The sequence below is a fragment of the Schistocerca gregaria genome, chromosome 7, assembly GCF_023897955.1.
Source record: "Schistocerca gregaria isolate iqSchGreg1 chromosome 7, iqSchGreg1.2, whole genome shotgun sequence".
Classification (NCBI taxonomy): Eukaryota; Metazoa; Arthropoda; class Insecta; order Orthoptera; family Acrididae; genus Schistocerca; species Schistocerca gregaria.
The window spans coordinates 272,983,224-273,009,460 of NC_064926.1; the positions used below are offsets into that span (position 1 = coordinate 272,983,224).

The 26,237-nt window shown below is 40.4% G+C and overlaps 1 protein-coding gene across 4 annotated transcripts in view; it reads right to left on the bottom strand.

The window, feature by feature from the left end:
* LOC126281978 (mast/stem cell growth factor receptor kita-like) overlaps positions 1–26,237 on the bottom strand; it is a 309,972-nt gene that overhangs the window by 43,684 nt on the left and 240,051 nt on the right. For all 4 annotated transcript variants that reach the window (XM_049981360.1, XM_049981357.1, XM_049981359.1 and 1 more), the window contains exons 16-19: positions 10,251–10,393; positions 10,038–10,160; positions 1,827–1,956; positions 1,669–1,750 (exon numbers count right to left, since the gene is read on the bottom strand). In XM_049981360.1, coding sequence (XP_049837317.1) covers positions 1,669–1,750; positions 1,827–1,956; positions 10,038–10,160; positions 10,251–10,393 — 478 coding nt within the window. The remainder of the gene's footprint in view (positions 1–1,668; positions 1,751–1,826; positions 1,957–10,037; positions 10,161–10,250; positions 10,394–26,237) is intronic.

Sequence of the window (26,237 nt, forward strand, 5' to 3'; positions counted from 1 at the left end):
AAATACTAGAAGTCACCTTTAATGTGCAAGTGGGATTAGCCTAATGAGTATTCTGTGAAGTTGACAAATTTTAATCAATCAATGTATAGTATGGCCAAAAAATAATAAATTGCCCAGTAACTGGCAAAACATATTCTATCAAAGGGAGAGCCACCTGTGAAACGACACTTGTCATTATCAGCTGTTAAGTAAGCACTGTTCAGCCTTTTACATCGGCACGACTAACACCAAATTGTCAGTTAGGATGAATAGTCATAGGCAGAGTGCACATACCAGCAACACACAACATCCTGTTGCAGCAAATGCTCTACAGCATGACAGTCGTGACCTCAGTGCCTGTTTCACTAAATGCGCCATCTGGATTCTTCCCCCAAAAACCCGTTTCTCAGAACTCTACAGGTGGGAACTAGTGCTGCAACATGTTCCTGATTCTTGTCACCCAACTGGCCTTAAATTATGTTAATTTCTTCCATCCGAGCATTTCTTCACAGTAACCACTCCTTTCTTCACTCCACTTGTGTTTTCTACATCTATCATTTTCTGGACTGTCTATTCTTTGCCATCCGCTCCCTGTCTCTGTTACATAAAATGCACGTATTTTTTCTCTCTTATTAAATAGTGCACGATGTTTTAGCAGTAATCTCTGTCTTGCATATCACCATGTCTTGCACTTTTATGCTCTCGGGTTTCTAAATCTTGCCTGGTGCACTCCTGAACAATCAGTCTTTCCTACTCATGTCATCCAGTAAGGTGCCTCTCTAAAGCTCTCCAGTGTCTTTCCCTTTTCTCCGTTGATCTTTATTTTACAATTTTCATTACCAACTTTGGCCCACATAAAAGGTACTCATCAGCATTTAATTTCTTCTGTCTCATACTCGAAACAAATGGCATACTTGGAACCAGAGTACCATAAGGCTGTTTAGCCAACAGTCCTGTAGTCTCAGAAATACTCCTTGTCTTCCAAGTCAGAATGTTGGCATCAGGAAAAGCTTCAAGGCCACCATAATCTGCTTGATTGCCCCATACAACAGTAAGTGTGAGCCATGTACTACCTCCAAACATTGCTCGTACATCACAGGTGAAGTTCAGATGGAGTCCATGAAAAACATTTGGACCTCCAATCAACTGCTGTTTATTAAATTGACCAGCAAGGTCAATATCAATGGCTTTCAAACTGCGATAGACAGGTACACTGCGCTGCCAGCGATGTTTCATTTCAACATAACATGACAGTCCAGACAAATAAATTCAGGAAAAAAGTTCCTAACATATAAAGTTCTTTTATAAAAACCAACATGGGTACATTTTCTAATCTGTTGTGTACATATTACAGTAAAGAATTTAGACCTCTAAAATCACATAGAAAGCACTATATCTAAAATGAAACATTCCTGTGGGCAACGAAAAATCTTGACTTAGTTTATACAAACATTATATGATACAGGAAAAGCGTAAAAAAATCCCTTTTTAAGCAGATGAGTGCATCAGCTGCCGCACAGACTCATGCATCACCACATCAATAAACAAATAACTCACCACAGGCTAAAGGACTGATACTAGGTAACGCAGGTTTTGTGAAAAATAATGCAACAAATTTAACTCATGTGACCTTTTTTCCATTACAGTCTAATGAACATAATAAATGATACTACATAAGTTTTCACCTACATTTTGTTAGTAGCATATTGCGGTTTTTCCATTCGGTAGCCATTAATCAACCTCTGAAGTAATCTCTCATCTGGCTCCATGCCTGTAGTAAGAAAGCAGCTTAATTAGTTTCTATTAGATGGTAAATTCATAAAAAATAAAGTACTAATTTTGTTCACCTGGGTATGGTGTTGTTGCCAAGGAAAAGAGCTCCCACAGAGTCACACCATAGGACCACACATCTGATTGTGTTGAAAATATGCGGTCCTTTATGGCTTCTATTGCCATCCATTTAAATGGCAGTGGTCCCTAAAAGTTAACAATTTGTTTAACAAAATATTTTATGATGATTTGAAAAGAGGAATATTTAAAGTAGAGGCAAACACCTTCACCACACAATATGGAGACATGGTTATGAAATAAGCAACACAGAGCCAAAGAGAGTTTAAATGACAAAAGATATTCTTAACTAGTGATGATGTCACGTATGAGTATGCCTCATATTAATATATTTATGTTTCTAATCAGTGATCCACAGCTTTAGCTTAGTACAATTATATTAGTATGCAAACCACTTTAATTAGATATGGGATTAATATAACATATTTATTTAGTTTTAGTGATTATTGTTTTTCAGCTGCCAATACGAAAGACTGTCATGTAATTGACATGTCAAATCTATAGAACTTTCTTTACCTACATGCTTTCACCTTGTTAACAACTGATCTTCAATCATGACTGATAGACAACTATATTGTTTCCACATAGAGTGGTCAACTATAACATAATGACTCTTCATACAACATGCAAATTTCATTACTCAAGATACACACGGCAGATGACATGAGATGAAAGGTGAGCAAGAGGCAACAAAATCATTTGGCTAATTTCATGGGCTAAGAATAGGGAAGCTAGCAAGTTACACAATGAAGAAACTTCATGGCCACTGCACATCACAAGACTACATGCCACCTAGTGGTGTTGTGCACGTGTGACATGGTAAGGTGCACAACAGAGATGAGTGGGGAATTATTTTAGCGTTGATATGGGCTGCAAATGAGGCAATTCACTGACATAAGCAGCTTTGGGAAAGGGCTGATTGTTATGCTTGGCATTTGGTAGCAACAATCTTGGAAACTGTAAAGTTGGTCAGTTGTTATCATGCTGCTCTCATGAATATATATGGAAAAATAGCTGCAGGATGGTGAACCTATGAATAGGTGACAAGGTGTTGGATGTCCACCACTCATGTCACAACTTGGATGTTAGGCTTCCCCACTCTGTAATACAGGATATATGGCCATCTGTGGCAGATCTGATGACAGAGTACAGTGCTGGTGCAGACACAACAATGAGCAGAATAAAGGGTTGTAGTTAAATATAACATTTGGGTTGCATTCAAAAAGTATTGATATAATCAATCAACCTTAAATAGAATAAGAAGCGAAATATTGCAGTCTGACAGAACACACTGTTCAGTGCCCACTGCTGAACAGGGGCCTCAGCAGCAGATCTCCCGTGTTAGTCCCCATGTTGAGTCAGCTGCATCATTAATTATGATTGCAATGGGGAAGAATGGACCATGAATCAGTGTGTGCCACCTTCTTGGATGAATGATGTTTGTTATTACAACATGTTGATGATCAAGTCATTCAGACATGGCTGCTCAAAACATTCACTGTGGCTTACATATGGGCCTGATGAGTCACATCTGGGATGATATCAGGCATCAGCTATAGGGGACATTAACTTCAGCTTCCGTCAGATTTGGGATAGTAATTGAAGGCATAATGAAAACGGTGGGCTATTTGATGTCACTCTATTGTAGAATTCTGTAATATACCTTATGCACACATTTTATGACATTTTTGGAGACTGAAAATCTCCTTCTCTAGGAATCAATATAGATTCCAAAAACAACAATCGTGTGAAATAAAACTTGCTCTGTTTGTCCACAAACCCAGAAAGCAGTGGTTACCAGAACCTAGGTTAATCCATACTCCTTGATGTCTGGAAGGCTTTTGATACAATTCTGCCCTGTCACCTAACAAACAAAATATCAGCCCATCTGCGTGATTGGACTGAAGAGTAAGAACAGAACATCACATCTCATTCTCAGTAGAGAGAATACAAAAAAATGGTTACTGTCAGAAGTTCCATGAGATTGCTTGCACAGGATGTTGTTATACATGGAGAAGTCACAATACTATACAACTGCAGTGAAATGCAGAAAGAACTGCAGAGAATCAACACTTGGTGCAGGGATTGGCAGTTGGCCCTCAACATTAACAAATGTAACACGAGGTGTGTAAATAAACAGAAAGCCCATTATTGGATGATTACTTGATTGTGTAACAGTCACTGGAAGCTGAGGTATCCATAAAAATATCGAGGATTATGCATACAGAACAATTTAAATGGAATTAACACATAAAAGTAATTGGAAGTAAGACAGCTGACAGACAGAATCTTTGGAAGGAGCTTCAGGAAGTGTAGTACATTCATAAAGAGGTAGTTTATGAAACCCTCATCTGGCTGATGGTAGAATATTACTTGTTAATTTGGTATCTGTTAGTGAAAGGATTGATGGACTAAACAGAGAAGCTCCAAAGAAGAGAACTGCTGTGGAGATGCTCAGCCTTTTCCAGTGGCAGACTCTGCAAGCGAGGCATTTTCCATCATGGTGTGGTTTACTGTTTAAATTCTGAGAGCATTTGTTCCTGGGAGAGTCAACCAATATATTGCTTCCTCCTATGTACACTCCTGGAAATTGAAATAAGAACACCGTGAATTCATTGTCCCAGGAAGGGGAAACTTTATTGACACATTCCTGGGGTCAGATACATCACATGATCACACTGACAGAACCACATAGACACAGGCAACAGAGCATGCACAATGTCGGCACTAGTACAGTGTATATCCACCTTTCGCAGCAATGCAGGCTGCTATTCTCCCATGGAGACGATCGTAGAGATGCTGGATGTAGTCCTGTGGAACGGCTTGCCATGCCATTTCCACCTGGCACCTCAGTTGGACCAGCGTTCGTGCTGGACGTGCAGACCGCGTGAGACGACGCTTCATCCAGTCCCAAACATGATCAATGGGGGACAGATCCGGAGATCTTGCTGGCCAGGGTAGTTGACTTACACCTTCTAGAGCACGTTGGGTGGCACGGGATACATGCAGATGTGCACTGTCCTGTTGGAACAGCAAGTTCCCTTGCCGGTCTAGGAATGGTAGAACGATAAGTTCGATGACGGTTTGGATGTACCGTGCACTATTCAGTGTCCCCTCGACGATCACCAGAGGTGTACAGCAAGTGTAGGAGATCGCTCCTCACACCATGATGCCGGGTGTTGGCCCTGTGTGCCTCGGTCGTATGCAGTCCTGATTGTGGCGCTCACCTGCACGGCGGCAAACACGCATACGACCATCATTGGCACCAAGGCAGAAGCGACTCTCATCGCTGAAGACAACACGTCTCCATTCGTCCCTTCATTCACACCTGTCGCGACACCACTGGAGGCGGGCTGCACGATGTTGGGGCGTGAGCGGAAGATGGCCTAACGGTGTGCGGGACCATAGCCCAGTTTCATGGAGACAGTTGCGAATGGTCCTCGCCGATACCCCAGGAGCAACAGTGTCCCTAATTTGCAGGGAAGTGGCGGTGCGGTCCCCTACGGCACTGCGTAGGATCCTACGGTGTTGGCGTGCATCCGTGCATCGCTGCGGTCTGGTCCCAGGTCGACGGGGACATGCACCTTCCACCGATCACTGGCGACAACATCGATGTACTGTGGAGACCTCACGCCCCACGTGTTGAGCAGTTCGGCGGTACGTCCACCCGGCCTCCTGCATGCCCACTATACGCCCTTGCTCAAAGTCTGTCAACTGCACATACGGTTCACGTCCACACTGTCGCAGCATGCTACCAGTGTTAAAGACTGCGATGGAGCTCCGTATGCCACGGCAAACTGGCTGACACTGACGGCGGCGGTGCACAAATGTTGCGCAGCTGGCGCCATTCGACGGCCAACACCGCGGTTCCTGGTGTGTCCGCTGTGCCGTGCGTGTGATCATTGCTTGTACAGCCCTCTCGCAGTGTCCGGAGCAAGTATGGTGGATCTGACACACTGGTGTCAATGTGTTCTTTTTTCCATTTCCAGGAGTGTAGATCCAATAGTCAAACTGCCACACTAGTGTGCACATAGAAAGCGACTATCAGAGGTAACAGCTACATAGTCCGTATGTGCTTATAAACATCACTCGCAACACTAGCTACTGGCAGAAGCAAGTACCTGTACTACGGCTGACAGAGAAATAGCTGACATATCTTGCTCCATTTCAATGAAAAATTCTGTTTATTAATGCTCACCAATATGGAGAAGAAGGAAATAACATCTAACAATTGGTTATTCAAGGTTGATGAACCCCTCTCTATTTTTATTTTTGTGCAACCCACACTCACCATCTGACTAAATGAATGTGGACGGCACCCACAAACATCCTCAAATTGGTGAGCAGAACCAAATTCTAACAGTCTAGGGCTCAACCAATGAGGTCCTTATCTCCCAGTATGACACATCTTGCTGCAGTTGTGCCCACTGGGTAGCAGAATTTTTATCTATGTGACTGTATGTTGCTCTGTGTTGCAGGCAGTAGGGATCTAAAAGAATGCAACTTGCTCCATTTCAATGAAAAATTCTGTTTATTAATGCTCACCAATATGGAGAAGAAGGAAATAACATCTAACAATTGGTTATTCAAGGTTGATGAACCCCTCTCTATTTTTATTTTTGTGCAACCCACACTCACCATCTGACTAAATGAATGTGGACGGCACCCACAAACATCCTCAAATTGGTGAGCAGAACCAAATTCTAACAGTCTAGGGCTCAACCAATGAGGTCCTTATCTCCCAGTATGACACATCTTGCTGCAGTTGTGCCCACTGGGTAGCAGAATTTTTATCTATGTGACTGTATGTTGCTCTGTGTTGCAGGCAGTAGGGATCTAAAAGAATGCAACTTTTTTCTTTCTTTTTTGTAATTCATACATTTTTCCAATATTCTAGTGGATTAAAACATATTTTTCTCTTTCCACCTGATATGTTTGGATCCACACATGAAATGTATATGATTACATCGACAGTACAGCACAGCCACATTCTTCAGACTACTGCTACGACTGTTCTGCTGTGTGTATGAGTATGGTTTTAGAAAATAGCCACTGATCTTGTTTGTGTACCAATACGGAGTAAATCACTGTTGTGTCTAAGTTGTACAGTGAGAGAGGGACAGTACATTGGCACCAACAAGCCACACATGTGGCTTGTAAAGCCACACAAAACTCATGCACATGGGCATAGGCTATGACATTGTAGTGTGGGCAGACATGATGCTTTTTCCTATGCCTTGGAATGTGTAGCAAACCACCATATTTCCTTAGCTGCATAGAAGGGGCCACTCAGCTGTTTAGCCTCACCTACTGGATGCCAGCCCACTTGAAAGTGATTGGGACCAAACCACAGGGCCAGCAAGTGACAGGCAACAGCTGCTACTAACTCAGTATGTCACATGGTTTCAGTACTCTAATACCAAGCTATAACCAACAGAGTGTGCACTGAATCTTGACTGGAATGATAACAACCAAGATCTCAAATTGGATTCTTCTCCTCCTCCTCTTGAATTCTCACAGCAGGAATTACTCACTTCCTCCATTGCTTCTTGATTTTTGCTGAGGATTATCATTGAAACCTCAAACATTACTGAAGATGAGTTCCAAGGTATCCATGACCTGGAGGTAAACCACTCTGTCATCAACCAGACATTGGTTATGCTACTGTTGTACTCGACCATCAGAATATGTGACAGAGGGCCAATGTGAGCTCTCAGGCACCTTGATGTACAAAACCATTCCTAATGTCAGCCAATACAACTTCATCCTCACCCATAACTACTGCATCTTTGAGGGCCAGGTCTATAATCAAATCAGGGGGACTGTTTTGAGAACCAAAATAGCTCTGTAGTACACTAACTCTTCAGTGGGCCACATCGAACAGGCACACCTCAAGATCCAAAAGTTTCACCCCCTGGATTGGTACGGATACATTGTTGACATCTTTGTAGTCTGGGCTCATGGTGAAGACCTGCTCCAATTCTAGCAACAGCTGAACTCTTTTTCTCTACTGAAATTCATATAGTCATTCTCCAAATCCAAAGCTACCTTCTTTGACCTCCATCTCACTGAAGCCCACAACAAACCTCAGCTCATATAATACCAACCAACAAGCAACAATACATACACTTTGACAGTTAAACTCATCTGCTTCACCAACGGATTGCTTGATACTTACACCAGCAACCTCTGCCAAACTTTTCTCTGCTGCAACTACCCTACACACCTGTTTGCAAAAAAAAAAAAAAAAAAAAAAAAAAAAAATCTCCCATGAAGTATCCTCCTACTCTAATAAAGCACTTCCAAAATGTCAGAAGCACTGCTTTTGTCACCCAGCATCCCAGTCTTTCAATGCCTCGACATATTTCTCTGCCAAGCTATGACTTTCTCAAGTCAAATCCTGTCAAGAGGTTCTCTCTCCCTTGTATCCTACCTATCCTACACTCTGTCATGAGCCATCACCCTCCTAATCTTTGTAACATCCTAATAAAACAATATGAGATCCTCAAACCATTATCCCTATCTGTAATCATTCCTGCTGTAAAACCTGACACGTGAATAATCCTGATACCACCTGCTTTAGTCTCATTATTGGTAAATCCTACAATATCAAAGGCAGAGAAGCATGTGAAATAATGCATCCTGTTTATCAAGTAATTTGTGTCTACTGCACAGGGTTTTATATAGGAATAACCACCACTAAACCTGTCAGTTACATCATATTGGATATTTGGATACTCCTTCCTGATATTAGTTTCCTTGAACTCTGGAGGGGGAACATATATATAAACTTTTTATTAATTTTTTTCTCACTATTTCTTCATTTTCATTATGCATTTACTTTTTCATCTTTGTTCTCTCCCTTTCCCTTTCTTCTTTAATCTACCTGAATTTCACTATTCATTTCTCTTCCTCTTAGTCCATGTTTTATTCCTCATCAGATCCATACTCAAGCTGGCACAGTGCTTACCACTGTACTATCTTTGACTTCCTACTCTCTTTGTACAACTCCCCCACCCATTTTTTAATGTTTGTCTCCAACCATCCAGAAAACAGACAAGTCCCTCTCATCCTAGACTCTGAGGGACTTTTCCCTTCCTTTGTAACATTCCCCAGCCTAATACTCTCTCCTCCTCAAGGAAGGAACTACGGTTCCAAAAGCTACAATAGTGTATGTATTCTACTGTGTCTATAAGTAGTATTGTAATAACATGTCCGAAAAGTAAGTCTGGCCAGCAATTCTGTGTCATTCCTCCCTCCCTGCCCCTTCACCCTGGCAGCAACCTGTTAGAAACTTACTCACTATAATATATAACTCCATTCTGAATCCTAGACACAGATGTGGAGGCCATAAGGAAATTACTTGTACATCCCGTATTGTAGTCAGTTCCACAGTTCCTCCTAAGTTCACTATCATTTTTAATCACATATACTACTGGGCAACAAACGAATTGCCACAAGAGTCTAAGAATCCCCTATGTCCCTGAAAAAGCTTCTGCAGGATGTTAAGTTAACTAGTTCCTATAATATTATTACTGCACTTGGCTAGAAAATAATCTTTCCAGGACAGTACTGATTTGAAGCAGAAAAATACACAAGCAATCCTGTTTGCAGACCAGCAAAATAATAAAAAGATTCTAGGAGCTGGACTCACTGGCTGATTAAAAAGAATGTCACTACTTTGGCTGAAATGCCTAAAAAGTCATAAGAGCTGCTGGTTTTCAGTGACATAACATTTTTTATGCTCTCTTTAAGAGTTTAGTTTTCAGAACTGACTATCAATTGTGAAGTACACACTGCTTGCTTAAGAAAATCTAGTAAGTCCATTTTCAGTGGTGCTGTTGGTTTCTTTATTCCATTAAACACAAAAGCACATCAGTTAAGGCTTTTAGTTATCATTTGGAAAGAGCAGGATTCAAATCTCTACCTGACTATGTGGTCTCCATTTTTCCATGGTTTCCCTAAATCATTTCAATTGAACCTCAGATTAGCTTCTGTGAAAATGTCTAACCAGTTTTTGTCTCTGTACTTGGGGAATCTGAACTTGGATTCCATTTCTAATTATCTCATCTTGACTTAAAGCTTAATTTCATTTCTCTGCTACATGAAACCCAGTTAAAAATAATCATGAAAAGGTTAATAGCATTAACAGCCTATCTTTTAATATAGTTTAATAGTTTAATTGTGTTCACTTTGAAGTGTTGACTTACACTACTCTTCTTTTTGTATATGTTGGAACGATACATATTCTTTGCCAAACCAAAATCACAGATCTTCACAACATTCCCTTCGGCCAGTAGAATGTTTCGAGCTGCCAGGTCTCCATGTAACACCTACAAAAAAGGCAAAAAAGAAGTTAACATGAAAAATGTTCAAGAAATGTATGTTGGTACGAACTTCCTATTACAAAAAAATTGATTTACCTTTCTCTGTGCTAAGTAATCCATTCCATTAGCTATTTGGTATGACCAGCATACAAGGTCATTCGTACATACTGGATTCACTTTACCAGCATCATCACACTTATAATAATAGCACCATTCTTGTGGTCTGCTGCCACCACTCACTGAATAACAAAGAATGTATGTCTGATATGAATAAAAGATCAATTTCTATCAGCTCATTTTGACATCAAATAACAGGAAAATATATAATTTTTCTATTGTTCTGTCCTAGGCACTTAGGATTCAACACTTGATCATCTTTGTGTTTAGTTGTTTCTTGAAATCCAACTGACAGCATTATTTTTTCATCTGTCAGCCATTCACTTAGACAGATCCCATATGCTTTCAGCTCACTTTCATTGCAGTCATAATTCTACCTCAGACTCTTTATCTCATCACTGTTCCATTAGTTTGTCTTTCTGTTTCTCCTACTAATTCCCAACACACTTCTCCTCATTGCTTGTAGAGAAACTCTTAGTTTTCTAATAGTCTTTCCTGCTGAAAGTCCACAAATCACTGCTATAAATCGAAATTAGTAAGGCACAAACATTGCAAAGCCACTGTTGGAGACACAAATGGAAGTTTGATTTTGAAAATCCTATTCATTTTACCAAATGTGTTACATGGAATTTCCTTCTTCTATTTATTTCTTTTGTATTCCATCCAGTCATTTTTTCAACTGTCCTAAATACAATAATTATGTATTGAACGTGTATGACTTCACTGTTAATTTGTACTGTTTTCTTTAGGTTATATTAGAGATACATTACATTAGTCTTCAAGTATTTGCTTTTTGGGCTCACTTTCTAACTTGGTCTGTTAGGTACTTTACACTTGTTGTTGACGTTTATGTGCATGAGGGATAAATAACACAGTGTTCTAAGGATAGCTTCCCCATGGAGAGGAAATGGGGTGTTGTGCTTCATGATCTACATTGCTTTCAGTGGGACAAACTGACGCATCACTGTTCATCTTTGGCACACTAGTGTAGAAGATGCCACAAAGAAGCTAAGTGCAAAATAAACATATTTTACATGATAATTTGTGTATATAATATGACTTCTGGTATTTAGTTTGTGCACAAGTGTGATCATAATCTCGAAAACCTAAATCTCATTTTACATAGAATTTCAACATACGTTTCATGTTGTTTACACATAACATTTCTTTCATGTTCAGTTGACTAGTTCCTATACTATTATTACTGCAGTTGGCTAGAAAATAATATTTCTGGGACATTACTGAGTTGAAGCAGAAAAATTGCAAGCAATCCTGTTTGCAGACCAGAAAAATAACAAAAAGATTCTAGGAGCTGGACCCGCTGACTGATTAAAAAAAATGTCACTACTTTGGCTGAAATGCCTAAAAAGTCTTAAGAGCTGCTTCTCTTATATCTGCCATGATATAGTGTGTATTTTCATATGTAGTATGCAATGAAAAATACATTCTGTACTAATACCATCAGTTGTAATCAAATTTGGCCTTATACAATTTTGACAATAATATCCTTGTAACTCTTCAGGCTTTCCTTGCAAGATCTTGACATGTGGAATAATCGGGTCTACTGCTGGATGTTTGTGTCACTCTGGCACAATATTTTGGCCACGTAACTCATTGCCTTCTTCAGGTGCTACCTGAGACTGCCGTATTGGAGGATTGTGTCCAGTATTTGTGCCTAGAGGGTGTTGGGCGCTCTCTTTGGCACCCGCACTCACCTGGTACTGTTTGTAAGATGTTGTCTCTTCCCTGGTGCTCCCTCGGATGTCTGCACCTGACTTGGTCACCATCTGTTGCAGCTCTCTGAGGCCCGTCCTGTGTCGGGCGCTCCGTTCGCGGTCCGCACCCATCTGATGCTGCTCCTGCAGTGTCACAAAGTCTTGAGGAGTTTCTTGGTTCCTTTTGTTGTGCCCCAATAAGCCCCAGAGCTGGACTCCATGCCGAGTTGAGCTGGTAACCGCTGTCTCGGTTTATTAGGTAGCCTGTGACCTTGATCTCAATGGCCTCCGTTATGACACTGTCCCAAAATCTTGGCGTCTGTGTCACAATTTTGGTGTTGTTGTAGTCCATTGAGTGACCATGCTCCAGACAGTGCTCCACTATGGCAGATTTGGTTGTCTGTCCGAGTCTGGTGTGCCTCTGGTGTTCTTCACACCTGACGTCCACCGTTCAGGTTGTCTGGCCAATGTATGACTTTCCACACTGGCACATGATGTCGTAAATGCCTGGTTTACATAGCCCTAGGTCATCCTTCACACTACCTAGCATGGTCCCAATTTTGGAGGGTGGACAGAAGATACTCTTTATATCATATTTTGAAAGAATTTTGCTGATCTTTGCAGAAATAGGTCCAACATATGGCAGGTATGCCACCTTCTTTGCCTCCTCTGGTTCCTCTTCTGTACCCTGTGGTTTGCTGGTAACACGAAGTGCCCTTTGGATGTCTGTGGAGGAGTATCCATTTCTGCCATATGGCCAGACAACCAGGACGGTGGACGTCAGCTGCAAAGAACACCAAAGGCACACCAGACTCAGACAGGCAACCAAATCTGCCATAGCAGAGCACGTCAGGAGCTTGGTCACTCAATGGACTACAAAACATGAAAATTGTGACACAGACACCAAGATTTTGGGGCAGTGTCACAAAGGAGGCCATCAAGATCAAGGTCACAGGCTACCTAATAAACCGAGAAAGCGGTTACCAGCTCAGCTCGGTGTGGAGTCCAGCTCTGGAGCTTATCAGGGCCCAACAAAAGGAACCAAGAAACTCCTCAAGAAGTTGTGACACTGCAGGAGCAGCAACAGGCGGGCGTGGACCGTCAAAGGAGCATCCGACACAGGACGAGCCTCAGAGAGCTGCCACAGATGGCGAGTAAGTCCGGCGCGGACATCCGAGGGAGCACCAGCGAAGAGACAACACCTTACAAGCAGCACCAGGCAGGTGCAGACTGTGAGATGGGCCTCAAACAGCTGCCACAACTGCAGATGGTGGACAAGGCGGGTGGGGACGTCCATCGGAGCACCAGGGAAGTGCCAACACCTCAGGAGCAGTGCGAAGTGGGCGCAGACTGCGAACTGGACCCCAAATGTGGATCGAGCCCCAGACAGCTGCTACGACCACAGATGGAGGACGAGCTGAGCACGGACGTCCATGGGAGCACCAGGGATGGGCAAAAACCTCAGGAGCAGCACTTGAGGCAGGAGCGGACGTCCGAGGGAGCACCAGGGAAGAGACAACACCTTACAAGCAGAGCCAGGTGGGCGGGGATGGCAAAGAGAGCACCCAGCACCCTCTGCGCATAAATACTGGAAAAGATCCACAATATGGCAGTCTCAGGTAGCACCTGAAGAAGGCAACGAGTTACGTGGCCGAAGTATTGCGCCAGAACGACAAAAACATCCGGCAGTAGCCCTGATTATTCCACATGTCAAAAGTATCCTTGTTCAGAGATTCAGTCCCTTAATTTAATTTGTATCTATGTGCACAAAAGTATATTTTTGGAAGTTTATAAGTGCCTGGCATAATGTATTTCACAGAAAATTGACAGTTAAAAATACAGACAAACATTCAACATACCGGTATTTCAGCTGCAGTATCTGATTTGTAAAATTGTTTCCATTTAATCACCGTGTAAGTATTCAAGGGATTAAATTCATACTTCTACCTTTTTCTCACATGTTGATGTCTTTTCTCTACAGAAGTTTTTGAAAATGTACAACTGAAACCCAAACAAAGTTCCTACTAAGTTGACTACTGTGGCATAATAACATATTCTACACATATTATAAGTGCGCACTGTGTTAAATTTACTTTGCCTTTCGACATCAGTATTTATTGTCTGCATTTGTCATAAATTTCTTGTATTTGCAAGGTTGTTACTGAGAATAAATTTTTAAAAACGTGAGATTTTATCCCAGTTTTTCTCTTTTCATAATAGAAAATCACTTTCTTTGTTGTTAATAACCTAAGTTTCTAAAGGGAACCTGTGTTCCTTGTAGCATAACATATCCCGAAATTAAAAAAGAATATGCATGTTGAGTGTAAAGTTATTTGTCTTCTTTTCTGTACAACACAGCACCAGCCACAGACCAGCATTGACACAAGATAAAAGCAGCTGGAAATTGCTGTGACTGCTGTCAAGTGATTGAAAGATGCTTTGAGTAGTTTATCGAGAGGATTATAAGGAGATATGTGCCAAAGTTGCCAGAAATACCTCAAGCACTATCCTCTCCCTTGTATACTATCTTTTGCACAGGACATAAAGGACTTATTAACACATATATAAGTGATTGTGAGTGGCATGCCAGTGGTAGGTCTAGGAGCTCTTCACACAGTAGGCAGGGGCAAAGGAAACCTCAAGAGTATTTTCATCCGCCTACCCAATAATTTTGAGGTGCTGTCCCCCCTCACCCCTCCCCCCTCTCCAAATATGAACCAATGAAACACACTTCCCACAATTCAAAACATACTGGCCCCTTTTCTGGCAGAAGGTAATGCAAAAGAGAAAATTCTCTTAATTATCAATTATTTGATTGTACCATTTGAATTTCCTTAGAGAAATGGAAGCAGCAATATAACAAAGACTATCTTGTGCTCAATTACATACCAGTAGGTATTATTCAACATGTGGAAGTTGTTGTTCTGTGGCTATTGAGAGAAAAATATGGCCCAGTTGCAAGACAGAAATGGAAGCTGCGTGTGATACTATTTGGGAAAGACTGTGCATCAAGAGAGAAAACTGCTGTTCAGTAGTATGTATGTCTCATTATCATTGCCTCATCATTGGAGGATACTTTAATCATCTAACCATCAACTGGGAAAATTACAGTTGCGCAAGTGGTGGTCATGACAAGACATCCTATGAGACTTTAGTAAATACCTTCTCTGAAAACTATCTAGAACAGGTAGTTCAGAAGCCCATTAATGTGGAAATACATTGTAACTAATGGTAACAATTAGACCTCACTGTGGATGTCCACACTGAAACGGATGTCAGTGACCATGATGCAGTTGTAGGAACAATAATTTCCAAAGTACAAAAGCCAACAGAACAAGTAGATGGGTTTACATTTTCAGTAAACTAGATAAAGAGGCAGAAGTTTCATATCTCAAACAGGAACTTGAAGTACTGAGCACTGGGCAGTAACATGTACAGGAACTATGTCTCAAGTTTAGCAGAATAGTTGAGCAAATACTGGATAACACAATGTAATAGGAGGAACCTTTCATGGAATACAATCCCTGCAACATAACTTCTGCAGTAATCACTGCATAAAACGTGTAAAACAAAGCATATGGTTAGAGATAGAGGCCCGCTAAACAAAACAATTTTGATCATCAAAATGGAGATGTGTGGAGCCTTCAATGACTACCACAGAAGAATCTTTCCAAAGGACCCCCACAAAACCCAAAGAAATGCCAGTCAGTGCCACCAAAATAAGTGCACAGACACCCATGGATGATATAGGAACTGAAATTGAGGGTACCAAAGCAAAACCCAAAATGATGATGTCTATTCTAATGTTCTTTTACAAAGTAAAATCCAAAAGCACTGCCCCAGTTTAATTCACTAATGCAAAAATGAGCAATGCAGATATTAGTGTCAGTGGCATTGAGAAACAGATGCAATAGTTGCAACTGAAAAGAGCTCCACAACATAGAGGAATCTCTAAGAAATTGTCTACGGAATTTGTGAGTGACTTAACCCTTCTTTTAACTATAGTAAACTGTAGATCCCTTAAATAAAAAAAGCCAAGCAGGTCGGGTGGGGGGGTGGGGGGGGGGGGTGGTTGCAGGATTCGAAAGCCGACCTGGTACAGAAGCAAATTACCAGAGCCACTTCCTCATACCCTCAAATGCAGAACCTCCCACAGAAGAACCCAAAAAGTGTCCCACTTCTGACAGGATACTTTCCAGGACAGGATCAGGCTCTGAATGTGGCTCTCCGGCAGGGATACGACTTCCTCAAATCCTGCCCTGAAATGAGATCCATCCTTCACGAAATCCTCCCCACTCCACCAAGAGTGTCTTTCCGCTGTCCACCTAACCTTCGTAACCTCTTGGTTCATCCCTACGAAATCCCCAAACCACCTTCCCTGCCCTCTGGCTCCTACCCTTGTAACTGCCTCCGGTGTAAAACCTGTCCCATGCACCCTCCCAGCACCACCTACTCCAGTCCTGTAACCCAGAAGAAGAGCCACGTGTGAAAGCACCCACGTGATTTACCAACTGACGTGCCTACACTGTGAAGCTTTCTATGTGGGAATGACCAGCAACAAAATGTCCATTCGCATGAAGGGACACAGGCAGACAGTGTTTGTTGGTAATGAGGATCACCCTGTGGTTAAACATGCCTTGGTGCATGGCCAGCACATCTTGGCACAGTGTTACACCGTCTGGTTTATCTGGATACTTCCCACTAACACCAACCTGTCAAAACTCTGGAGATGGGAACTTCCCCTTCAGTATATCCTTTCTTCCCATTACCAACCAGGCCTCAACATCCGCTAATTTCAAGTTACCGCCACTCATACCTCACCTGTCATTCAACAACATCTTTGCCTCTATAGTTCTGCCTCGACTGACATCTCTGCCCAATCTCTTTGCCTTTACAAATGTCTGCTTGTGTCTGAGTACGTGCGGCTGGATATGTGTGTGTGTGCAAGTGTATACCTGTCCTTCTTTCTCCCTAAGGTAAGTCTTTCCACTCCTGGAATTGGAATCACTCCTTACCCTCTCCCTTAAAACCCACATCCTTTCGTCTTTCCCTCTCCTTCCCTCTTTCCTGATGAAGCAACCGTTGCTTGCGAAAGCTTGAATTTTGTGTGTATGGTTGTGTTTGTTTGTGTGTCTATCAACATGCCAGCGCTTTCATTTGGTAAGTTGCATCATCTTTGTTTGTAGATATAATTTTCCCACGTGGAATGTTTCCCTCTATTATATTCATATAATACACAGATAATGTATTCATATAATACACAGATAAATCTACATGCACAAATTTCTTATTTTGGCATTAATTGTATAAACTATCTAGATATTTCACATATTTACATTGTGGATAAAAATTCATCAACACTATAGTAGCAATTCTGTAGCAAGTAGTCACTCACTGCAGTTTTGAATTTATGTACACCAGTTATTGCCTTAACTTTTTTTGGGTAGTTTGTTATATCATTTCTTTTCCTGCTTGCAAGGGTCCTTTTTGTTTTAGTGTTGCATGTGAAAACTGCTTATGTAAATCTTGATTATTTCTTGTGTTGTATAAAAGGGTATTTTCGTTATTTGGAGCAATCTTGCTATATTCATCTATGATTCTCCTTATAAACATTATTGTTTCTAGGATATATAGGCATGGTAATGGCCTATATAAGTTTTTTAAATGAGGGTTTGCATGAAGATTTAGATGGTGCGCCTTTGACGGCTCTTATAATTCTTTTGTGTGCAATAAAACAGCTTTTGCTGGGTGGTGAATTTCCCCAACAAATTAATCCATATCTTAGTAGTGATTCTGCCTGGGCATAGTACACATTTATTATGACTTGCATTGATATGCATCTAGCAAGAATTTTTATACTATAACAAATGGTATTTAATTTACTGCATAGGTGTTGTGTGTGTTTCTGCCATCTTAGGTCATCTTGGATCCAAATTTGGTGATATTTTCAATTTCAGGTCTTTTGCCTAACAGTTCTATGGTTGCAGTTAAAGGCTGTTTATTCTGCACTGGGTGTAGATGCATAGTGTTTGTTTTATGTGTGTTTATATTAAGTTGTTCATTGCAAACCATTTGGATGCACCTGAAATGTTATTTTTTATTTCATTTTGAAGCTCTTATGGGGTCTTTCCTTTGATAAGTATATTTGTATCGTCAGCATATTTAATCTACCTATAGTTAGAGCTGGATGGTTCAAAGTCATTTACAAACAGCAAGAACAAGATTGGTCCCAGTATGGAACCCTGCGGCACACCGTATTTAACACATTGTTTTTCTGATTGATATGAAATTAAATTTTTTCCTTCTTTGTACAAGACTTGAACTACTTGGTGTCTGCTTTTTAGATATGACTTCCTGTTGTTTTTAGCATTTCCTGTACATCTGTTGGGTATAGGGAGAGAGATTTGTTACTAGGGATAGTTTTAATCTGATTTGCAACATATTGAAAATTTTGCTTCCCGAGTATCTCAGCTGCCTCAGAAAAATATGAGTTAAAATTACTTGCTATCTGCTGGGGATCAAATATTACAGAAGAGTTTCCTTTCAGTTTGATATTATGGTATTCTCTCCATTTTACTCCTGTTTCATGCCTTACAATGTCCCACGTGGCTTTCATGTTATTTGGCTCGACTCTGAACACTATGGGACTTAACATCTATGGTCATCAGTCCCCTAGAACTTAAGAACTACTTAAACCTAACTAACCTAAGGACAACACACAACACCCAGCCATCACGAGGCAGAGAAAATCCCTGACCCCGCGGGGAATCGAACCCGGGCCCGGGAAGGGAGAACGCTACCGCACGACCACGAGATGCGGGCTCATGTTATTTGGTGCATTTGCAGAATCAAACTCTGGGAATGTGGTGTGCTGTCTACATATTTCATAAAATAATCTCTTTTTCTTGGCAGATATTTGTATCCCTGTTGTGACCCATTTTATTTTCAGATCAATTTTTTGTGACTGTCTTTTTGTAGAGAGTAATAGCTAAAATGATTTAGGATTTTGTTGAACTTATCATTTATACTTCTACATTCATAGATGTCTTCCCAAGTTCCTTTACTCAGGTAGCTAATGAAGTGTTGTATATTCTGGTCATCATACTTCCTAGATGTAGTTGTTAGACATTCAGTTGAACCAAACTGTTTTCCTAATCTTATACTAATTTCTTGGGCTGTGGGCTCCCCAAAGCCTGTATTGTAGGTTTGAGTTGAATATTGCAAGGGCACATCTCTATATATTTTATGAAGGATTGTGGATGAGGATTTTGTGATGTGTGTTGGTGTTTCTGTAGTAACATTTAAACTGAGAGTTCCTAAGATGTTCAGTAAAGCACTTTTTTGTCTGGACTCACTTGCAAAGGCAAAGCTGAAATCCCCACATATAATTAGTTTTCTACTTTTTTGTGTAGTCTACTCAAATGTCAGCAGTATAAATAAGGTGGTTCAAAGATGTTCCATTGACACATATTCATTCATTTTTCCAGCTCGAGGACCTGAAAACTTTCCTTGGGAACACTGAGAATAGTTTTGGCAGTAGGGCAATTACCATACCTGATTCTTTTTACAGTTCTGCATTTGTCACTATTCTGATGATATCTAACTGAATCTGTTGCAAAGACATACATATTCTTCAGTGTTTTAACATAGGTTTAATCAGTTTTTTGTGTCTCAAGAGTTGTAAGAACACATTTAGTCAAAGTCACTTGAAAATTTTGTCAAAATCTATTACTCCACAGAAAAGTGCTAATTGTTACTTATTGCTGTGTTCTGTGATTTAATTCACTCATAGATATCATCAGTTGTCATATATCTGCACCACAAGCTATACTGTTTCTTTGCTGATTAGAAGCAATAGTTATCTGAATGCATGGTGATAAATTTAGTAAAATATTGTACATTATGGAGAGGAGAGTGATAGTTATCTTTAGCAGCTGCCTTGTTCTATCTGACATTCTCTTTTCTTTTGCTTTCTTCATACTTGCAAGATCTTTGTTTGTTTCTCTCTTCTGTCTTTGTCAGCTCAACATTTTCATTTTTATTTGGTGTTCTTATAATTTTTTGTATTTTGTCATAGCCTTTTATTTTGTTTTCTTTCTTTGGCTGACATTTCTGTGCCACTGCCTTTACCTGTCAGGTGGTTCCCTCTCACCTTATATCTGAGGAAGGAACTAATAATTCTGAGAGCCAGTGTAATGTAACTGGACAAAGCTCCTATCTCCAACATATATTGTAGAATACAAAACTCAGTTTAAATTCATGACACAATCCAATGGTATTAATGTCATAATTTAACTATATTATGCAAAGGAAAGTAGCCCTCACCATATAGTGGAGATACTGAGTTGCAGATAGGCACAACAATAAGACTGTCTCAAATAAAGCTTTCGGGCAGTAAGGCCTTTGTCAAAATTAGATGAAAGACACACATAATTTCATATTTATTGTACTTATGATAACTCTTTTCTCATGAAAAGAAATAACACATGAATGTTATCATAAGCCTTAATTTTAGACAATGTAATTATTTTTCATACTTCCAATTTAATTTAAAATAATGATCATGTTTGAAATTATCAACCTCTTTCTATAATGTATTTTTATTAATAATCTGACAATATCCATAAAAGAAGTATTTAATTGAATATGAAACTGTTTTAATAAAAAGATAATGTACTTCAAGATCACTGAACTGTAACTTCTTGTATCTTTGCTCTTACTGATGTGTGTATAACAAGCAGTTGGTTGATGAGTTTTTATGTGAACAGCTGCATTGTGAAAAAGCCTGGTTTTGTCTGGAAGTGAGCTGATTGATGTTTGTAATAGTATGGAGATTGATATGTGGAATCGTGTGGAAATATACATGTAGAGATGAAAGTAAAATGAACGATTATAGCAGCAGTGTTCAAATTCCAAAAGCAGCCCTGATCATATTCCTTTCCGAAACAGTTGTTTCCAGCAAGCCTTGATTTTCAACAAGTAACAAATCCAACAAAGAGCAGCAACAAGCAGGTACTGAGTGACTTTCCTTCTTGCCTTTTTATAGCTGTACATACCTAGTGATGTTTATTTTCAGTTGTTTTATACGACAGTAGAGGAGAGAGTCAACTTCATTAGAATAGGTTTTTTAACTTTCAAGCATGTTTCAACAGTACTACAATTTCAAGTCTAGAAGATAAATATTGACCAGCCATTCTGTCACTATGTAATGATATAGTTTACTCGAAAGAGTTTTCCTTTTAAAACAGTGTATGGCCTCTGTCATTTCCAATGTTGGATCAAAAATTTCATGCAGAAGAACAATTCTTCAGTTATTGCACTATTCCTACTTTAAAATCTCCCTTTATAATCTTATGGTATCATTTACGATTACTGATCTGTTTCTGTGACTCTCCGTAAAAATCTTTTAAGTCTATGTGAGTGCATTACTTCATGGAATATCTTTTGTTTACTTTCAAAAGAAGTCTGTTCTTACAGTTGCATGTAGAATTAACTCTAGACACAGACAAATTGGGTACACAGATTTAGTCCTGGTGGGTGAATAAGAGACTGATGACTCTGTGTATTTAGTCTCTTTCAACCACACATTGCCAGCAGAGTGTGTTACTTTGTCACATGCAGAATTTAATGCAAGTCAATTTGTAAATGATTAGCAAGCCATATTCCCTGAAATGAAATATTAGTCCTTTGTTCTGCTTATAAATTCATATTTTAATATTGCTTTTAAAGTAAGAAAATACCTGTAAGAAAAAAAGACACACTAAGAAGGATTTACACAAATTGCGGTCACAAACCGTAAATCTTGGTGGCCTTGGATGAATGAGTGGTGCTGCAGTGCAGTTGCACTGTGCAGCTGGCGAGGATAGTAAACAGAGAACATGTTGATATCTTGGCATAAAATCCTTGTGAATCACATTCCCTTTCTCTGATGGACAGTAACTCTGCATCACAGACAGGCATGTGATCTATATACAAAGATGTCAGAGTTTGAGAATGGATGAGTAGTTGGGATCTTAGAAACCAGTTGGAGTAATTGTTAAAACACTCAACATTTGAATAAGTGTGATTCCACTATTCAGCAATGTTATCAGGAATAGGCAATGCTGTTTTTCTGGGAGAACACTGGGGGATGTGTACCCCTAAACTTTTTTGTAGACAAAGTAATTTTTTTACGATATCATATTGCTCTCTCTGAATGTGCGAAAGCTTTGGACTTGTCAAATTGTCCTGAGAATCCTGGAATAACGTATGGTGAAACAAATATCAAGGAATAACATATGGTAAAACAAATACCAAAACTTTATGCGGTCATTTTGCTCTTCCAGAGAGAAAATATGTAGAGGATTTCAAGAGTATTTGATTGAAAAGAAAATTCCAGCATCCCTCCTTCCTCTTCCGAATGCACTGAAATGTGTTCCTATATCAACGAGTGAATGTAAACATGGATTTTCCCAAATAAATGTGATCGTCTCACCAACAAGAGCTTCATTTCATCTTTCCACAGTCAGCAATCTGATGTTCATAAAGTTGGTTGGTCCTCCACTGATGTTGTTCCAGCCCATGGACTATGTATGCTCTTGGTTCAGGAAAGGCAGACATCTTGCTACTGATAGCAAGAGTAAAGTAAGAAGGTGTGAAAACTACAGCAGCCATGAACTGAAGTCAGTTTGGAAACTGTTGTAATGCTATTAATGTAAGTTACACTGTAGTTTTATGGTTAAATAAATTTCAGCTGTATTAAAAATTGGGTCAGTTGAAGCACAGGATACCACCCAACATCTATCCCATTTTGGGAGCCAAACGAGGTTACAAAAGATTTTTGTAGTGTAGTTTCCATTGTTGTTGATGATAGGTGTGGATGGTTTTTGTTGTGTTGTGTCTTTTAGTGGTATTTTATAGGTTAAAATATGTGGTTGGTAATATTTTCTTGTATTGTTTTGTATGCTGGAGGGTGATTGGACTCACCTGTTTCATTTGAGATGTATTATAGGCCAATTGAAGTGTACAATACCATTTTCTTTTATTATTCAGGGGCCGATGGGAATCTCATGCTTCATTTGAGGTGATGTTTGGTACCACGTTCTCTTATATGTTTGAGTGCTACATGTTGATGATGTCATGGCTAAAAGCAGACGGGTGGTATCCTATGCTTCAGTTATAAGTAATTTTCACTGCATTATTTCCAATGTCGGAGTACCGTCAAACTTTTTATTAGAAAAAAAGCCCTGGGAATAGGTGAAACATTGTTAAGCACAGCACAAGAAGGAAGAGGTTGGCCTGGACAGATTACAGAATGTGAGGACAGAATAATTGACAGAGAAGCACTCAGAGCCCCAGATTCGTCATTATCATTGATCTGACAGGCAACTGGTGCTTCAACGACAAGGATGGGCTCACAGTGGCCACTGCGCTATCACTGATCTCTGTACACCAACAAGCCTGTGTGCTATGGTGTCAGGCATATTTGGTTTAAGATCACACTAACTGGTGTAGAATTGTCTTCAGAAAAGCGTCCCATTGTGAAATGAGCCCCAATGACCAGTAAAGATGTAGCTGGAGATGCACCAGACTATGATGGGATGTCAACCTGATTGCTGCCCACCATACCTTCTGACAACAAGAAGTGATGGTCTGGGGTGACAATTCTTTTCATAGCAAGGCCCTTTCTGGTTGTCATCCATAGTATCCTTACAGCACAGCACATCCTTTTTTCACCCTTCATGTCAAGCCATCTGGGGCTTACACAACAGCAAGACAATGCCCTCCTGCACACAATGAGAGTTTCTAATGCTTGTCTTCGTGCTTGTCAAACACTACTTTGACCAGTAAGGTCATCAGATCTCTCCCCAATTGAGAACTTTAGAGGCATTAAGAGCTGGGCCCTCCAACAGGCTCAGGAATTTGATGATCTAACACAGTAATAAAACAGAATTTTACATGATATCTCTGACGAGAAGTCATCCAACTCCATCAATCAGTACCAAGCCCAATAACTGCTTGCATAAGGGCCAAAGGTGGACCAATGCGTTATTGTCTTGCACAATTTGTGGAGCTTTTTCTCTTGAATAAATCATCCAATTTTTCTGAAATTGTAATCATGTGTTTGTCTGTACACATACATCACACATCTACCAATTTCCCATTCTGATAATGTCTTCATGCTGTTTTTCATTTTTGTGTGTACTTTGCAAACATTCAAAAAAAATTAAAAATAAAAATAAAATAAAATAAAAACAGCACAAGTCAGATGAAATTGATCAGTAAAAACTTGTTTCTGTAAGATTTAATAGCTACCCATTTTGTGTTTTCACTGTATCAAACTGTCAAGTTTTTTTTGAGGTTTAAACTTAAGCACATCTGAAAATTACTGAAGATGCCATGTCCTCTCCCCCACAGAATCTGTCTCTGCATGAAAAATAAAAAAAATGCTTTTTGTAGAAAATCAGAAAGTGCCAGAATTTTGCGTAACCTGAATGTACAATGAAACAATGGAAATCAAGTAATTTTTCGCATTTTTCCACTTTCATGAATCCTTTTTCCTTCCATCTGCATCAACACAGAAAAGTCTCCTTATCCCTAGCCAAATCCCAGTCCCACATTCTGTTTCTGCATTGCTGCTTGGCTCATGGAATCCCGCCTAATGGCCTTACCATCAAATTACCCATCTCTGGCTGCTACCCCTCCTTCCACAATGACCTCCACTTACTCAAATTCTGCCAATCGTTAGCCCTCACCAACACAGCCCTGCAAAACCATATCAACCAACCCCAAACCTCCTTGCAGTACCTTAGTAACTTCTTTCCATCCACAAAATTCTACTGCTATGCAATCCCAAATTCCTGGAACCCATAAAACAAATTGAAACTCTTGCCCTGCAGGAACTTAAGCAACATGCACGACACCACCTCAAAAAGCTCTCCATCCTGCTCACTTCCTTCTCCCGCCTTGGAGTGCCACAGTCCACCACCTCTCCAACAACATCCAAAACCTCCCCCACACCCCCTTATAGCTGACAAACCCTGTCTCGTAGACCTATTACACTTACTCCACCATCCAAAAGTCCCTCTCACCATCACACAGAATCCAGAACCTAAACAAATCTGCAGTGCAGTCATGAAACTTTCCTCCAGAAGCCTTAGCCCCACATAAATATCAGTCCTTTCCAAAGCCCTCACCTTTTGCCCCACTCCCAAATTCAATCATGCAGGACATGTTAAAGAGCTTGTCTCGTTCTCCCAGTCCCTACAGAGGAAACACTTTTTCTCTGCCAACCCTACCAATCGGAATCAACCAGAGACCAATATTGAACCTTGCCTAACTCAGTTCACTCCTCCATCCAACTGTGATCCACCCCCACTGCCCCCAAACCACCCCCCGTTAACTTTCCAGAGTTTCTTAACCTCAAACCTTGCCTCACAATCGTTCCCCAAATCCCTCAACATGCAAACTAACCTTACATCTGTGGAAAGAACTGCAGTCCACCATCTAAAAACTGATCCTGACATTATAACTCTACCTGTGGACAAAGGCTCCACCACTGTTGTTCTGAACCGCAAGGATTACCTGGTGGAAGGACTCCACCAGCTGTCACATACTTCTACCTACAAACCTTACCACAGTGACCCCATTCCAGTAATCCTGCAGGATCTCCAGTCACTACTTAAATCCTTAGACCCATCCCAGAACCTCCATCTCTGTACTCACCCCTACCACTCCCCGCACACCTACCTTCTACATGCCTCCTAAAGTCCAGAAACCTCACCACCCAGGACACCCCATTGTGGCTGGTTACTGTGCCCTCACTGAGAGAATCTCCGCCCTTGTAGACCAACACCTTCAACCTATTATAAGGAACCTACCCTCCTATATAAAAGATACCTACCATTTCCTGCACCCTTTACCACACGGTGTCCTGCTCGTCACTATTGATGCCACCTCCCTGTACACTAACATTCCTAATGCCCATGATCTTACTGCTATTGAACACTAGCTTTCCCAATGCTTGATGGATTGCAAACCAACAACTTTGTTCCTAGTCACCATGACCAACTACATCCTCACCCGCAATAACTTCTCCTTTCAAGGAATTACCTACAAACAAACACAGGGTACAGCTATGCGCACCTGCATGGCACCATCCTATGCCAAACTATTCATGGGCCTTCTAGAGGAATCCTTCTTAAACACCCAGAATCCTAAACTCCTCGCCTGGTTCAGATTAATTGATGACATCTTTACCATCTGAATCAAA